The sequence below is a fragment of the Onychomys torridus genome, chromosome 8 (assembly GCF_903995425.1).
Source record: "Onychomys torridus chromosome 8, mOncTor1.1, whole genome shotgun sequence".
In the NCBI taxonomy this organism is placed as follows: domain Eukaryota; kingdom Metazoa; phylum Chordata; class Mammalia; order Rodentia; family Cricetidae; genus Onychomys; species Onychomys torridus.
The window spans coordinates 31,074,238-31,091,764 of NC_050450.1; the positions used below are offsets into that span (position 1 = coordinate 31,074,238).

The 17,527-nt window shown below is 38.4% G+C and overlaps 1 protein-coding gene across 4 annotated transcripts in view; it reads left to right on the forward strand.

The window, feature by feature from the left end:
• Nucleotides 1–9,286, forward strand: part of Gabrb2 (gamma-aminobutyric acid type A receptor subunit beta2) — a 224,499-nt gene extending 215,213 nt beyond the window's left edge. For all 4 annotated transcript variants that reach the window (XM_036195349.1, XM_036195352.1, XM_036195350.1 and 1 more), the window contains one exon: nt 4,822–9,286. In XM_036195349.1, the coding sequence (XP_036051242.1) occupies nt 4,822–5,169 (348 nt within the window). In that variant the 3' untranslated portion in view covers nt 5,170–9,286. The remainder of the gene's footprint in view (nt 1–4,821) is intronic.
• Nucleotides 9,287–17,527: the final 8,241 nt, after the last annotated feature.

The following is a 17,527-nucleotide window of genomic DNA, read 5'->3' on the forward strand; positions in this document are numbered from 1 at the left end:
CTTCCCCCGTCTTTCTTTCTCTTGGCTGTTTTTTTTTTTTTTTTTTTTTTTTTCTCAAGACAAGGTTTCTCTGTGTAGCCCTAGCTGTCCTGGGGCTTACTCTGTAGACCAGGCTGGTCTCGAACTCATAGAGATCTGCCTGCCTCTGCCTCCCAAGAGTGCTTGGATTAAAGGCGTGCACCACCATGTCTGGCTGCTTTCTCCTCACTTAACACTGTTCAGGACCCTTGTCTAGGGGATGGTGCTGGGTCTTCCTGTAACAATCGAGATAATCCCCCACAGACAAGCCCATAGACAAATTTGTTCTAGAAAAATTCTTTCATACGACTGTCCTCTGAGGAGATTCTAGGTAGATTAAAATGAAAGGGCATACATGATTATGTAGTAATGTCTGTCAGCCAGCCAAGAAATGAAATGCAACTTCTGCTCATCTCATTATTAAATATAGTAAGTCTAGACTGAATTGTTTCCAAATGTAACTCAGTCTAGACTTATTATATTTAATAAAATCGTGTTTTATAATTAAACATGTAGTATTTACTAGTTACTAAGTCTTGCTCTCAGAACTTTAAAGAAAAGTAATTTTAAAGCAATGACTTCGGAGGCTTAGCTTCTGTAGCATTTTTCAGTGGCAGCTACAGATCAAACCTATCCATTCACTGAGTAACTATCAAGATATATATTGTTTGATAATTTCATACACATATATAATAAATTGTGATCAAATCTACTACCATTCCCTCCACACTGAGTTTCTCTCTTATTCCCCTACCATGTTTGTTTTCAATTTCATATGCTCTTTAAAAAAAAAAAAAACAAAAAAAAACAAAAAAAAAACCCTACTAATTCCACTTAGTGTTACCTGCACATGTATGGGTATGGGGCCATCTACTAGAACCCAGATAGACTTTTATAGGCCACATCTCTGAAGAAAACTCTCTCCTTCTGTCAGCAGCCATCAACAGCCAATAGGTCCTCAACCAGGGATGGAACTTCATGAGCCCTTCTCTTATCCATGCTTGTTTGGGCTGGTGTGATCTTGTCGAGCTCTTGTGCAGGTAGTCACAGCTGCTATGAGTTCATGTGGGCAACAGTCACGTCATGTCTGGCAAATAATTTTCACTACAGGCATGCACTTCTGCTTCTATAGTCTTTCTGTTCACTCTTCCTCAGCCTATAGATGTTCCATTTACAGGGAAGGCATGCAGAGAATAAGAGACTCTGGGGTACTCAGCTCTATTGAGTTTTTAATAAACTTAGCTATGGTTTTTTGAACAAAGAACAGTTCAGTCCTCTCAAAGAATCCCAGAAGGCTGATGTTAATACTTTACCCCAGTTGACAATAAAGCTGAAATCAGAGAGGTTGAGATTTAGTCTCAAATGTAGCACCTGGACCAGCTTGGATTGTCCCACTACAGTCAGAAGCAGGACACTGTACAAAAACTTGCCTTAAAACAGAATAGAGATTGGATTCCAGGTGCTGATTGAGCCCCCATGCAGACCTGAAGAGCACTCTCCTTCTTGGTGATCCCAAGAGTGGTACAAATGGGCACTGAGGAGTGCTTTTCAACGAGGAATTCAACTACTTTTAAGAGAAAAGTGAAGATGATTGCTAAATGTAGACAGCTTTGTACAAAACGGGAACAGATGAAGAAGAAGAAATGGTCCTTCAAAGGACTGGCTGAGAAAACCAGAGCAATGTCTCTGGACTTTACTAAGCATATCACAGTAAACACAACTGGCCCAAGTCTCTTTCCTGTCTGTTAATTGAGATGTAAATTATAAATGAAGATGGTTACTTCTTATTCCTCCCTACTTCGTATTTCTGTGGTCCTAGGTAAGAATCTTCTGGGAAAAAAAAAATAGTGCTTTAGATAAATTTGTTCTTTCCTATTATTGCTCAGGTAATTGAGTCCAGAAGAGCAATCATATTTTAAGACTTACATATATTCTGAGCTAGGTACGTACCTTTAATCCCAGCACTCAATATGCATAGGCAGGCAGATCTCGGAGTTTGAAGCTACCCTGGTCTACAGAGTGAGTTCCAGCATACACAGAGAAACCCTGTCTTGAAAAACAGCAACAACAACAAAGTATTCTAATAAGGAGACCTCAACCAAAGAGTAGCAACTGTCGTTTATCTGCATAGGTGTTCCATACACCTCATCCATCTCCACAACTAACTCCTGCTTCAGCCTGTCAGGACCTCCAATAAGACAGAGGTGATTGGCCTTACCTGGAGAAAGATCATCATCTGAGTCTGTTCTAGAAGATCATCTAGTGAACAGTGATTTTGCCTTTATAAGAACAGTTATCAATTTTGGAGTGCTTCTTGAGTTATTTATTCTTGTTTTTATTTTCTATGTTCCTGGAACTTGTATGCCTCTCACTACAGTTATCACATGTCATGACAATAAGCCTGGATAGTGCTTTAGTGTCTACCTATTTCATTTCAGTCGATTTCCCCAAATCCTATCTCAGCTCTCAATACAGATAAAGGAAGGTGTTACTTTCTAATGTCAAAAATAACAAAGGTAAAAATAAAATGTAACTTGCACCCAGTGTTGTTTCTGCTGAAGGTCCTTGCTTTGAGGACTCTACACCACTGTGGTCTTCCTCAGTACTGTATCTATAGTCTATAAAACTCACTCTGCTGATCACACAGAAAATATCTCTTGAATTTGTAAGTGAAAAACAAATAATAATAAGCCTCCAGAGATCATCTAATTCAACTCTTGAATTCCATACATAATAAGATAGAAACTGATTGAAGTTAAATAAATTGTCCAAGGATAATTTGTTCAAAACTTAGAAAATGTTACTTTTTATAGTTGTCAAAGCTTTTACTGTGTTTGTTACTATTGTTTTAGAAAATTAACAGCCAAATCCAGCATTGATTTAGAATCTCTCTTACTACAGTAACACTGTCTAATAAAGCAAACATCCTGGTATTGAAATGAGGAAAGCTCTGAAAATCATTGAAAAAAAATGCATGCTAAAAGTTATTTCCCTTATGGATATAAGGACAGGAAATACAAATAACAGAAAGTAGACACAGTGTTGGAGCTGCATGGAGTGGGGAAAAAAAGCCCTGTCCCCCATGTGCAAATTTGAATTCTTAGAAGAGCAAGCTTTGAATTATAGTTCGCTTAGTCATCATGTGTTTGGGGTGGGGAAGTTTTGGTGAATGGCCCTACCTGGGCACAGGTATTTAGTTGCAACAGGCACTAGAATGGAACATAGCAAAATCATTTCACTTGCCCTTTCCTTCTTTATGCAAAGGGAACCAACCAATGGTCACAAAGACTGCTGTGGCAATACTCATTCATCCTATATTTACTTGTACTTTCACATCTTTTAAACTTGCCAAATTAATTCTCATAGTACTTTTGGTTAGTCTATCCAATAAGTAAAATTATACCATCATCAAACATAAAGAATATTGAATAAGGGAGCAATAATTGATCAACTATTATACTCCTGCATGTTTTATATTTTAAAGCATCTATCTCTCAAATGATCTTTGCTTTGAAATTACAGTATAGGACCCTTAAATTACATAAAAAGCTAATTACTAATATGTCATACTTGTACCATTTTGCTTTCTGCAACATCCATGTTCACACTAATATATAATGTCACTAATTGGTCACATCTCCTGACTCTGTATGTCAATGATGCCTTTCATTAGCCACATTTTTCTTATTTCATTTACTTTTATTTTTATTAAGCTTTACTTTATACATAGCATTGCAATTTATATGTCAATAACACTACAATAGAATAGTTTTGTATTTTTAAAGATTTTTTTTGTTTTTAATTATATGTGTACAAATGTTCTGCCTGTATGTCATATGTGTATAACACATGTATTCAGTGCCCATGGAAGCCAGGAGAAGGCTTGAATCCCCTGGGACTAGTAAACTTCCATATGTGTGCTGGGAACTGAATCCAGGGGAAATTTCCAGGTTACAAAATCTTGCCCCACCAAATAATTTTCTTTTAAAAGTATTATTTTTTCTGAGTGGTTCAATGCAACAACTATATTCAGTGACCTATCATGTCTAGTTTGTATTGTAGTAAGGGCCAATGAAACAAAGTAGAAAGCCCAACTTGTGTAATCAATGCCTCAAAGAAATTGTATATGTTGGATTCTTGTAAGATATATAAAAATGTTTTACTTCTCAATGCACAGAAAATTGAATTTACTTGTTTTTATCGTATAATTTAAAAAAGTGTTGATGGGCATGTGGCTCAGAGGTAGGACATTTGCCTATGATGATGAAGGCTCCAGGTGCAGTTCCACAACACTACCAGAAAGGAAGAAAAAAAAATGACAATTCATATAATTGATTCTAAAAATAAATATACTTAGTAAATATATAATTTACATAAATATATGAATATAATTGTGCATCTAATTCCCTACTATTATGCCATACATAATAAAGTTGATTCTGCATTGTTCATATCAATAGTATAAGTTGTGTAAAGGGATGTCTCTTACCTTCTATTTCTCTGCGTGAGGTAAGTAGAAATTATGAAACGAGTGCTAGCTAATCTGTTATAAAAATTGCATTATAGGAATCCTCTGGGGTTGAGTCTCTACCATGTAATAAATGGGAAAACTGAAACTCAAATAGCTCACAGTTGCAGAGCTGCAATTAAAAGTCAGGCATTGCAATAGCGAAACTAGCTCTCTTTGTCACTATAATAGACACATCTTAAGTATCTAGTACCTTGTAATAATTCCTTATAGTGCAAGCATCAACAAAGGCTTATGGTTTCAGATACATCTTTTCTGATTCTTCCTCCTTGCAGATGGACCCCCATGAGAACATCTTACTCAGCACTCTCGAGATAAAAAATGAGATGGCCACATCAGAAGCAGTGATGGGACTTGGAGACCCCAGGAGCACAATGCTTGCCTATGATGCTTCCAGCATCCAATATCGGAAAGCCGGGTTGCCTAGGCATAGTTTTGGCCGCAATGCCCTGGAGCGACATGTGGCACAAAAGAAGAGTCGCCTGAGGAGACGTGCCTCTCAACTGAAAATCACCATCCCTGACTTGACTGACGTGAATGCCATAGATCGGTGGTCCCGCATTTTCTTCCCAGTGGTGTTTTCCTTCTTCAACATTGTCTATTGGCTTTATTACGTGAACTAAACTACAGCCTTCCATGGGAAGCAAGGACTAGATTACTCCTCAAACTGTTGTACAGCCTGATGTAGGACTTGGAAAACACTTCAATCCAGGACAAAAGTGATCTTAAAATACCTTAGTTGCTGGCCTATCCTGTGGTCCATTTCATACCATTTGGGTTGCTTCTACTAAGTAATGAATACACTAAGGTCCTTGTGGTTTTCCACTTACAGAGCAAGTGATACATACAAATACTAGAAAGATTGAGTGTGAAGTATTCCACTTTATGAGTTTAGTGCACAGCCTACTCAGAGGGTTATTATCTAGATTCTAGAAGATGTTAGAAAGCTGAATAGCATTGGCAGTCAGTTCTCTGAGACATGATCATCTCTCTCCATCATTGTTCCTAAGAATGGCATGCTGTTGGGACAGCACTGTGCTTATGAAACATTATCTGCAATAATGGAAACATGTTACATCAATATGGTCAGTGAGGTCTGTGCCAGATGATAATGGTGTCATAGACAGGTGATTCTCAAGGGTCTAATAGGCTCACATGTATTTTGAGCTTAGCCAAAGTGCTGAGGTGGGGCAAAGATTCAAAGAAGAAACTCAGGAAACCCATTTATCTGCTCTGTTCGCTTGCCTACAAAGAACCAGCTGCAATGTCTTTCAATTTGGCATTGAGACAGAGGAAGACTTCGGAGCAGACTGTGCATAGCAGCACAGATGTATGTTTTGCCAGAAAACTATTTCTGAGGTGGTTAAAATATGAGTTACCAGCACGGATCAGACAGAGTTAAAAATCCAGAAATGACTTGTAGTTAAGAGAAAACAAGGCAAACCAGTGCAGCCCTTAATCTGTGTCACATGGCATTGGGTCTGCCCAGAGTGCTGATCATAATAGAGTAGAATGAGAGGACTGGATTTGCCAACCTCATAAGCATAAGCTGAGCATATGTAAGGAGGGTATTTTTTAATTGTTTATCTCATCAACAGGTTGCTATCAAATAGATAGTGAAGATAATTAAAAGTATCTTGATAGGTTAGATTGAGAATCAGTCTAACTGTCAAACATAGAGCACAGACGAGAAGGTCGTTTTTCTCAGTGTCAGCTGCCCCGACATAGTCTCCCTATCATTTTATTTCTGAATTGAATACAGTATTTCAAAAAGAGAACTTTTTTCTTTGCTCTAAATGATTAATCATCATCTTTAGCTTTTCTTGCTTTCAAAATTCTCTTTTTACACTTAGGAGACAGACACAGCAAGGCATTTCAGAGACTGCAGGATCTGAGTTTTCTTAGGTGCCATGAACTCCATCTTTATATTTTCCAAGACAGGATAATGTGCAAAAGGAATCTGTGTGTCATTTGGGTTTGGTGATTTAAAGGGTGCTTGTATTGTATATATATATTGCAACCTACTTAGTCAAGAAAACGATAATAACTAGTGGACAATGGGATTGAAACAAAGCTGTGGTAAGTGTTGAACTTTTGGTTGACGCTGGAGAAGTGTAGACAACTGACAAGCAGGTTGGTGAAATGTGTTGTTTTTATTCTACCTTACCAACTATATCATTCTGCATCTTTCTATATTGGGCTTACACATTCATATGCTGGACAGAAAAGAGAACAGGCTGATACATTTTATTCTTTGTCAATAGGGGTCTCCTATCTGGCTTTCACCTACAGAAAATACTGAATTACTAAGTTTTCTTTAAGTTTGGCTCTGATTGACCTTTTCCTCAGAGGATGCCTGCTATTTCTATTTTTAAAACAATCAAAAAAATTCTGTCCTCAGAGTAAGGCCCCCAGAAAGTGCGTAGGAGTCAAGGCTAGTATCATTCTGCAGGTAAAGTATCCATTTTCTTCCCCTCATGATTCAGAAACTTGGGATATTAAGCGTTATTCTACATTTCCATTCCAACAATTAGAGAGAAACAAGAAAAAGGAAAAAATAGTTTATCTCTCACTTTCTAGATTTTCACAAAGTTGGGATGGTAGGGTGGTTTGGTTTGGTTTGGTTTGGTTTGGTTTGGTTTGGTTTGGTTTCAGTGAGTGCTGAGAAGTCTGGCTCCTGTGTTTTGGTTACGTACTTGAACACCACTACGTTACTGGACCACACACCTGACAGAGGATCTCTGCATGCACTCAGAGTAGAGATTCTTCAACTTTCTCCATGCTTTCTCCTACACAATCATTTCTGGGGATCACAGTAATAAAAGTGCCTATCCCTTGTCACCAAGGCGTGAAGTTCGAATCGAAAATAACATGAAAGAAGCATAACAATTAACTCAGGGGCACACCTGTGACACACCACTCTATAAAGATTTTTCTAAAGACAATTCAGAGCCTAAGTCTCGGCTCCCATTTGCAATTTCCATAAAAGCCATAAAGAATCCTAGATGTTGTCATTTGTGATTATAACAAAATTTTAGATGTCCAGGGAAGTCAAGCAAACTATTTAGATCAAAATGGAGGGAAGCAGCCTCACAGCATGGGCCTCACATGCACATGACTAGGAAACACCTTTCTGCACTTAACTAATGCAGAGAGAAGAGAAGATGGAACTTTGGAAACAATGTTCTAGAGTGAATCCATATGTTGGCATTCAATAACCATGTAGGAAGAAAACACTGACTCATCCTGTCCAGGAATAGTGATCCATGTAGAATTTATTTTTAAGCTACATATTTAGTTGAATTAGAAATGCAGGAAAGGGTGCTAGGTCTGATGAATCTGGGAAAACCAATTAGTTTGTTACCCAGTAATTAAACTAAAGGACCACCAAGGTGTGTTTTGGCAATCTTAAAATGGTATTATAATCAGTTTATACATATGTATAGTTTTTTTTCTTTTGATTATACAATAACCAGATAGCCAGCAATTAAGGTGTTTTTTTCATCTCTGAGAAATTAATAGGCAAATTCCGACTCTCAAATGCACAGTCTAAATGAAATCTCTGATCTCAATCTGTATATATATATATTGTACATGACTGCTTGTAGGTATGAAATGCACTTCTGAACAGAAATCTCATGCAACATACCCATGTGTTTGCATAGGAATGTTACAATTATTTCTACTGCAATTTAACAACAGGGCATAGGACTCAAGCAGTGTCATCTAGTCCTTCTGTCTCCTCATTTCAACAAGAGCAGTGCTAAGTAAAATAATAACAATGATAATAATAATGATTGTTTTTTTTAAACCAAAAGACTACATTCTAGCATTAGGACCACACAGAAATAATCTGTCGGCTTACAAAAGCACAAGACATCACAAAAGTGCAGTGGAATAGCTAATGGAGAAATGAATCATGGTTATTTTAAGCAAGACCTACTTTAAATTGGCAACTGTGACCACTTCTATTTTCTGTAGGTCATTGTGTTTCAGTATTATGGCTAATTTCATGTTAAAAAGCAAAAACTGAAAACATCAACATAGACAGGTCTTATAGCATATCTACATGTGTATATGTGTATATAGAGATCCATGTAAACACACGTGCATATTTATGCATTCATATGTCAGAAACAAAAGGAATAAGCTAATGAGTTGTTCCCTTCATTGAGCCTGTATATGAGTATTTTTTTTTTTTAATTTGGCAACCAACAGTCACCATCCTGACATAAGTAATACAGGGTACTGAACATCTCTCTCAGCAAATCAATGCCTACAGTTCCTAAGAACATTGCACAGTTTGACACTTCACTAGTACTGTACCTCAGAATAGCAGATGTTAACTAGTTTCTGCATTGCAAATGTCCATTTACTCCCTTTCTAAGGACACAGATAACATTGTTCATTGGTGATTTAAAATAAAAAAAAAAAAGAAAATGGAAAAAAATCCTCCTGGAAGGAGAAAAAAGAAAAAAAAAGAAATTAACCCTCACCATGTTGGTCAGGGAAAATTACAACTGTAGCAATCATGCCATTTTGCCAAGTGTACAGAATCTGTTATGTAAGCAACCATGACTTTCACTGAGTGTGTGTAAATATTTAAACAGATTTCTTAAATATTTTTAACTTCTAATTTGTATTTTATGGTAAGGCAATGTACTAATTCTGTTTATGGCTTACATTGATGTGTTACAATATGTACATAAGTAAAGATGCTGTAAATTAATAGTCAGTAGATACAAATGACTGTTTAGGGTTTTTGTCTTAATTTTATCTATTTATTTTTTACTGAGTATGTTTACTGGAGTGCCCCAGCAGAGTAATTTAAACACCCTTTTGCATAAATGATAAGGGAATCCCAGACAGAAGGATTTCCAATGCTGTCTCTCACATAGAGGTATGAGTATGCGCACACACACACACACACACACACACACACACACACACCTGTCTTCCACTCCCTTCTTTTCACTCCTATTTTCTCACTCTCAGTGGGAAATGTAGTATTGTTTTGGTGTCATATTAACAACCAAGAGATGCTGGAAAAACAGAAAAATGGTTAGGGTTAACTTAGTCGTTTTCCCAAGCTAGAGTAAAAAATAGCCAAAGTTTGCCAATGATATCTTTTCCCCAAAACTAGAGGTTTGTAGCCGTACTGCAGATAACAAAAATGTTTATTCATGCCAGCTCCAGAAATTTGTTACATACAATGCATGCTAGATGAGTTTTTTTTAATGTATAGTAGCATTCTGCCTTTAGATAGTATTATTCCTTTCAACCAAAGACTCCAGAATTATTTTTCAAAAGGAAAGTAGAAAAAGGAAATGGGAAAAAAAGACACTGCTTTACACCAAAGTTTAAATATTTTTTCCAAATGCAGTAGGAAGATGGTTTTAAAAAATAGTAAGGAGTCAATAGAGGGTAAATTCAGATGCTGCCCTAAACAAATTATAGTTTGTTTGTTTGTGTGTTTGTTATTTTTAAGTTAGAAAAAAATGTACCCTTAAATAGCTTTAGTTTTTGGAAATTCAATGAGAACATTTCTCTAGATATGTGCAAGATTTTGACATCAATTTCTAATTTGATTTCAGAAGTACTTCTTGTGATAAACATCCAAAACAATGAAAAAAATTTACTTTGAGTTCTAAAGCAAAATGCCATTCCCAGTCACTCCACCTTACATCTGATGCCACACCTCTGTCATTGCACCATTTGAATCAAGTCAACATTTCCATCGGCTTGTATTCTTTCTCATTTTATATTTTGGTTCAATGATTAAGAATCCAACCACGTTCATTTTAAACACAATTCACGCAAACAAAGTTGCCTATAATTTAAATTCCATGCCACTTACAATTTTTCTTTGCACGGGTGTTTAAATAGTTGTTATGGAATTGTTCCTGCATAGTTCTGAACTGTCCTTTTCTAAGGATTGATGTTCTAGTTTCTTCACAATGTAGTGATTATCAGCCTTACAACGACCTTGTAGCCTTTCTGAACACACACTTCATGCTCACTTCCCTACAGCTAGACAATGCAAAGCACTAGCGGGATTCATTGCATCCGTTTTCATGTCTTTCTAAAAACAGGACTTCTAAAATCTCTGGGATACATGCAGTAGTAAAAATCAAAGGAAGATTATCAATGAATAGCACATAAGAATTATTTTCATGAATTTCAACTTATTGCAGCCAGTTTCCGCATGTAAATATATAATAATGTTGGCTAGTGTGTAATTCTTGAGCTAAGAAATATAAATAAAAATTAAAAGTTCTATGTGTGGTTTCATTGTGTATGAATGTCCAAACCTGTGTCTGTGGCTTACACTGTAATAATTTTGTGAGAAGCATGGGGGTTTAGAAGCTGGGACCCATTGTCTTGCAGACTTCAATTTGAGTTCTTATGTGGTGCCCACTAAGCAATAATTATGCACATACTTAATTGTAATATTGAGGCATAAATTTTTCTTACTCTTAATGTAATTTTAAAGATGAAATGACAGAGCTCTTAATATAGTACAAGGTGCAGTAAGTGGTCTGTGAATAATATATGCTACTGTTCTTATTTATCACCTTTGACCATTCAGCAGGTATTTTGCAAATGCTTTCTCCACCTCTAAAAGGTATCAGAAATTACTATGTTCCCTTACTTTAGCTCTCAATGCTATATGGTAGAGATAACTAATGAAGAACTAGGTGGGTGGTGGGTGGTGGTAGCGCATGCCTTTAATCCCAGCACTCGGGAGACAGAGCCAGGCAGATCTCTATGAGTTCAAGGCCAGCCTGGTCTACAGAGCAAGATCCAGGACAGGCACCAAAACTACATGGAGAAACCCTGTCTCGAACCTACCCCCAACCCTCCAAAAAAAGGAACTTGGCAGGCTTTCTTCATGAAAACATGATATACATAAGACTTTCATGTATTTAATCTTCAACATGTAACTGAAGACAAATAACTATATGGAAAGGATCGCTGAATCTTTACTATCATTCTAATAGAAAAAGGAACTCATGTTCAACAAAAATGAATATCTTGTCTATATATTTAGAATGACAGCCTGGACTCACTCCCAAATTCTTACCAATGATTTCTACTTCATCACTGTACTGGCTAGTTTTGTGTCAACTTGACACAACCTAGAGTCATCAGAGAGTAAGGAACCTCAGCTGAAGAGATGCCTTCATGAGATCCAGCTGTAAAGCATTTTCTCAGTGATCAATGAGGGTGGGCCGAGCCCATGGTAGGCAGGGCCATCCCTGGGCTGGTGGTTGTGGGTTCTATAAGAAAGTTGACTGAGCAAGCCAGTAAGCAGCTTCCCTCTACAGCCTATACATCAGTTCCCGCCTCCAGGTTCCAGTCCTGCTTGAGTTCCTGTTCTGACTTCCTCCAATAATAGGCTAGGATTTGGAAGTGTGAGCCAATAAAGCCTTTCCTCCCCACTTGCATTTGATCATGGTGTTTTGTTGTAGCAACAGAAATACTAACTAAACAATCACGAAAAGGGGTGAGCAGGTTTGTCTGATCTTTTCTCATTTGGTTACTTTCAAGAAATGTTTGTGTCCAGCATACCCACAGTTTGTCTGGCATGGGGAAGGCAGATGTGAACATGTATGTTCCTTGACCATTCCACACTGTTGAAAGTCTTTTTTTTTTTTAATTAAGAAATTTTTTACTCATTTTACATACCAACATCTGATCCCCCTCTCTTCCCTCCTCCTCTTCCCAGCCTTCCCCCCACAAACCCCTCTAAAATTCTTAGGTCCAATGGACACTCCAGGGATAAACTCAGTATCCTTCACCCTTAGTTATTTTAAAATTCCAAACATCATTTTGGTGGAAGATGCTAGCCTGAAGGAAGTATCCTTCCAGCACACAATTTTCCAATAAAGTCACAAATTTAAAGGAGTCATAGATCTCAAGGAGTGAATGCTATGGAAAAAGACACATTATAGGATATGTGAGGTCTCTGCTCCTCATTGCCTATATTGAAAATTAAAATCTTAGCACATGAAACACAATTACACTAGATCTCTTGTGTGTGTGTTTGTGTTACATCAGAGGTTTTAATGGGAAACATTAAAGTTGTTAAGGCAAGCTCAGAGACACTCTATTCTGTTTCAAAATTATTGGGGCAAATAAAGGTACTTTTTAGAGTAAAATGAGACAGTTGTTCAAAGACTTGGAAGAAGAGGAATAGATTACCTGTCAAGCAAAACTTAAGCTTTACTCACTGGTTATGACCCTGGGAAATGGCACAACACAAGGCAGATGGCACAGTGACATTAGAGGGTCATTTTCAGAGCCCTGCCGTGGGCATGCTGCAAAAGCAAGAGAAGCCTGTAACCATAAGCAAAGGAGGAATCAGAATGAGCTCTTAACAAAGACATTGGGCATTGTCTGTGCAGCTTCATTAAAGAAGTAAGACATTGCTGTGTTCCTAGTTGGAACCTAGTTAGTCTGTGGTCAGTCCAGAGCCCCAAAGTGATGTGAAAAGTAGGAGGATGGAAGTTATATGATAATTTAATATTCCCAGAAAGTTGGGTGTTGTCACCTGTTCTGAAAATTCAAATACCAACATGAAACAAAATTTGCATAGGGGATTAGTGTAGCCCATACCCCTGTGTGTTGTAGACTATAAGACTTACAGAAAGCTTAGTCATATTGTAAGCAAGTAGTATGGACTGTCATCTTACAAGAGGAAGTGAACTTCAGGGAAGACATGCTTCTTCTGAGAAGTACCATCCAACCACTTTGAAGGATTGCATGCCCAGTGTTGCTAGATTAATCATAGACTGCAAGAAACCCAACCCTCACCTTGACCCACACCAAAGAATTGAGTTTTTGCTATTGAAGACAATAATGGGCGGATCAGAAAGATTCAGTCTTCTTTTCATGTGCTCAAGTGGGTACACCAAGCTTCTGTCACTGCAGGGTTCAAATTGAGTTGAAGAATAGAGTATTAGTACACCCAGGGAACTGTGTAGATAAGATTAGATGTCATTGTAACTGTGACAGGGTCACTCTTCTCTTTTGTGGAGGTTGAAATTTCTCAAATTTAAGAAAATTTGTTCAAGGAGTGTGTGTGTGTGTGTGTGTGTGTGTGTGTGTGTGTGTGTGTTTAGGAAAAGAAGTTGCCCAGTTTTCACTATGTAATACTATGGTATACAATTTTATTGAAGGCCTATATGTCTCTGTCCTGTCACCTGGATCAGAGTCCCTTGACTCTCTGCACCAATTCCCAGAGCTATCCAGCAGTGATATAGGCCTGACTGAGAAATAAACAAAATCCCTGGTGTGGCAGAGGTTGTGAAATGGAGGTGCAGAAGGGCAGAGTTGGAGAGTGCACTGCATCCATTTAAGGTTTAAGGATGCCTATGATAGACATAAGGGCAGAAATCAAATGGATAGTGGAAGCTACTGAGAAAAACCCATTGCCCACCCCCACAGCAGCAGCACCACCACCTAATAAAAACAACTGGAGTACCTAACCAAAAGTTTATCTGTGGTCTGGGGAGATGGGCCAATAGTTTAGGAACACTTGAGAATTTAAATCCCCAGAACAACACACACACACACACACACACACACACACACACACACACACACACACACAATCTGGAATGGCTACGTGTGCTTGGGAGACGGAAAGCATCATGCTGTGAGCACACTGGCCAGCCAGCCAGCTGTACTGGGGAGTTTCAGATTCAGTGAAAGATTCTGTCTCAAATAAACAAATCAAGGTAGTAAGCAATACAGAAAGACTCCTGCACCTCTTTGGCCTCCACCTCAGTGCACATGGGTATGCATAACTACACATGTAAGCATCCTCTCTCTCTCTCTCTCTCTCTCTCTCTCTCTCTCTCTCTCTCTCTCTCTCTCTCTCTCTCTCACACACACACACACACACACACACACTTAATCCAACATTTCTGTAATAAAAAAAAAGTGAATGATGGAAGGAAACTAAATATGAAGGAGAAATTTGGTCCTAACTGCAATAAAACTACAGTTGATAAAACAGATTGAAAATCAATTCATAGCAGTGAGCTGAAGGATCCAGTCCCATCCTTCATGCCCCAGGAGAGGACCAGGGAGAGAGGAGGAATAAAGGGAAGATGTAAACAGAAAAAAAGAAAGATCAAATTTGGAAATGGATTCAGGCACCGACATCCCCAACCCTGCTGCATGTGCTGTAACTATGATCAAACAATAGGGTGTGGTGGGAACTAGTATTTTGTCATAGTCTGCTGCATAGCATGTAATAGGGCCACAGATTGCACTGTACTCTCAGCTGGCTGACTCCCAACCTTAAGCACTCAGCCCCTTTGCTTTGCTGCTTGCGACACAACTCATTATACCTTTGAGGGCTACACATTCTGCAAGAGGAAGGTCAGAAACTAGGCCAAAACTTTTAAGAAAAAAATTGAAAGAAATTTTTATTCCCAAGTTTCCTTTCTAACTGTAGTTGTCCATGTGTAGAATTCAGAGGATGATTTTGTGGGGCTGGTCCTCTCTGTCCACCTTTAAGTAGTGTGTTGGGATTGAACTCGGGTTGCTGGACTTGCAAAGCAAGTGCTATTACAACCTGATTCCCCTGCTCTAGGTTTGTATTATTTTCTGGTATTTTGAAAACCCAAGAACTCCCAAATTCTAAAATCTAGATGTTTTGATTGCCACCCCCAATTTATTGAAGAGGAGAGGGGCATGGAAATAAATCAAAACAAATGAAGACCTTAAATGTACCAGCTAAGGAATCTAAAAGCCCAGCTTTCTCTATAAAAGGTTCTCTTTTCTCTGTCTTCATTCAAAACAGTTTTGAGTTGTAAAAGTAATATACCACAATGTGAAAGATTTTGTTGACTTCTTTCCTTCTTTTCTTCCTTCCTCTCTTCCTTTACATCTTGAAGTTAAAGGGCAGGACATGAAGAGAAGACACCTATTGACATCTGGCCACCAAGACCTGAAGAAGCTGAAGCCTCCCAGGAGGTCAGATGAGGTTTTGCACATGAAAGTGAACAAATGCTCCTCCTGGGAACCATAGTGGAGAAATGCTGAGCTCCAAGAACATCAGCACAAGAGTGGATCCTACAAGAAGAAAATGGAAAGGTCGGCTGTGATGGTTAGTGTTGTCCATCTGACAGAACTGAGAGCCAGCTGGGGAATCGGCCTCAACTGTAGGGGATTGTCTTCATTATACTAGCTGATGTGAAAAGATCCATCTGAACTGTGGGCTGGGCCATTCCCTGGGCTGTATCAACAAGAAGAGAGGACAAGCAGCAGAATGGAAGCAGTTACTGCTCCTTTTTGACAGCAGTGGGATGTGATCAGCTGCTTCTCACCCCTGCTTCCTTGACTTCCAGCCATGATGGACCTTCAACTGTGAGTTTCATAATCCTTTCCAGTTGTAGTCACGGGAAGGGAAAGGAAATGAAGAATAAGAAGAGACTATAAGGATGTGAGGGAGGGAACAGAGTAAGGAGGGGAGAAGAGGGGGAAAGAGAAGAAAAAAGAAAGGGGTAAAAGGAAGAGGGGAAGCCAAGGGAAATAGAGGAGAGGGGAAAAGGTTAAGAACAACCATGAAGGAACCAGAGACTGCTCAGAGATGGCAACCTTTCAGAAATGGTTTGCCAAATCTTTATTTATTCATTTTGATTTCCCATTCCACTTGCCAGGAATTCGTTTGAACATTTTGAGAATCTTATAAAATATATAAAATGAAACTATTGATGCATATGAAGTACAAAAATGATTAATAAGTAAAAACTTTTAAAATGTTTACAATGTTTCTGCTAAAATTAAATGGGGGGGGGCATTTGCCTGTGTGGAGTGAGGTTTTTCTTTTTTTTTTTTTTTTGCATCCAGGGCTGGCAGATAGGAGGAAGCTGGCATCTGTCTTTGGCTCCTCTTCCAGGAGCAGTCCAGGGCACCCAGGGTGACCTCTTTGGGACCCAGAGTTTGGAGTTGGCAAAGAAAAGCAAGTGTCTGTGGGGCTTTCCCACAGTTCAAGAAGAGCCTGGGCCTGAGGCTTTCTATTTCCCTTCCCAGTTATATTCAGCTTCTCAAAAGAACACAAGCAGTAGGGCATATGTCAATACTTGGAGATACTGAGTATGAGAAATTTCCTCAAATCATTATAGAAAGACATGTTCAAACCCTTTCGTGTGCACTGGTAGGCTGAGGTTCAGAGGTATTGCCAATGTTTTGGTTCAAGTTCAAAGACCCTCTATTGGTAGCATTCCTTCCTGATCAGAGGATGGTCAGTCTTCAGTCAATTGATGTACACACCACAATATGGGAATAGTATTTGTTTTTTTAAAAAAAAAGTATTTAAAACTTTTAGAGCCAGGCAGTGGTGGCACATGCCTTTAATCCCAGCATTCATGAGGCAGAGTGAGGCGGATCTCTCTGAGTTTGAGGCCAGCCTGGGCTACAGAGTGAGTTCTAGGAAAGGTGCCAAAGCTACACAGAGAAACCTTGTCTCAAAGAAAACAAACAAAACAAAAAAAGCAAAAAAACAAAACAAAACAAAACAACCTTTGAGAATTTTATACTTGAGTACTATGGGTACTATATTTATTACATCATTTCTTCCTCCTCCTTTTTCCCCAATTCCTCCAGTGTCTTCCCCTGACTCCCTTTCAAAATTATGACTTCTTTAATTTTATGTGTATGTGAATGTATGCATTTGTATATGTGTGTCCTACAGGGTCTGTTTAGTACTGTTTAAATGTAAATTCATTTGGGGCTGAGAATATGGGATTAGATAACCTATCCAAGAGCTCATCCATAAAGAAAACTGATTCTCCCTTTCTTTGCAGTCATTGATTGCTCTAGCTCTTCATCTAGAGATGGAAACCTTGTGAAATTAACCCCATTCAAAATGGCATGCCTACTGTATCCTCATTATGCAGGTCTTGTTTAGTCAACTGTATTATTGAGATTTTAAGTGTGCAGTCTCCCCTCTGTCACTAAAAATGC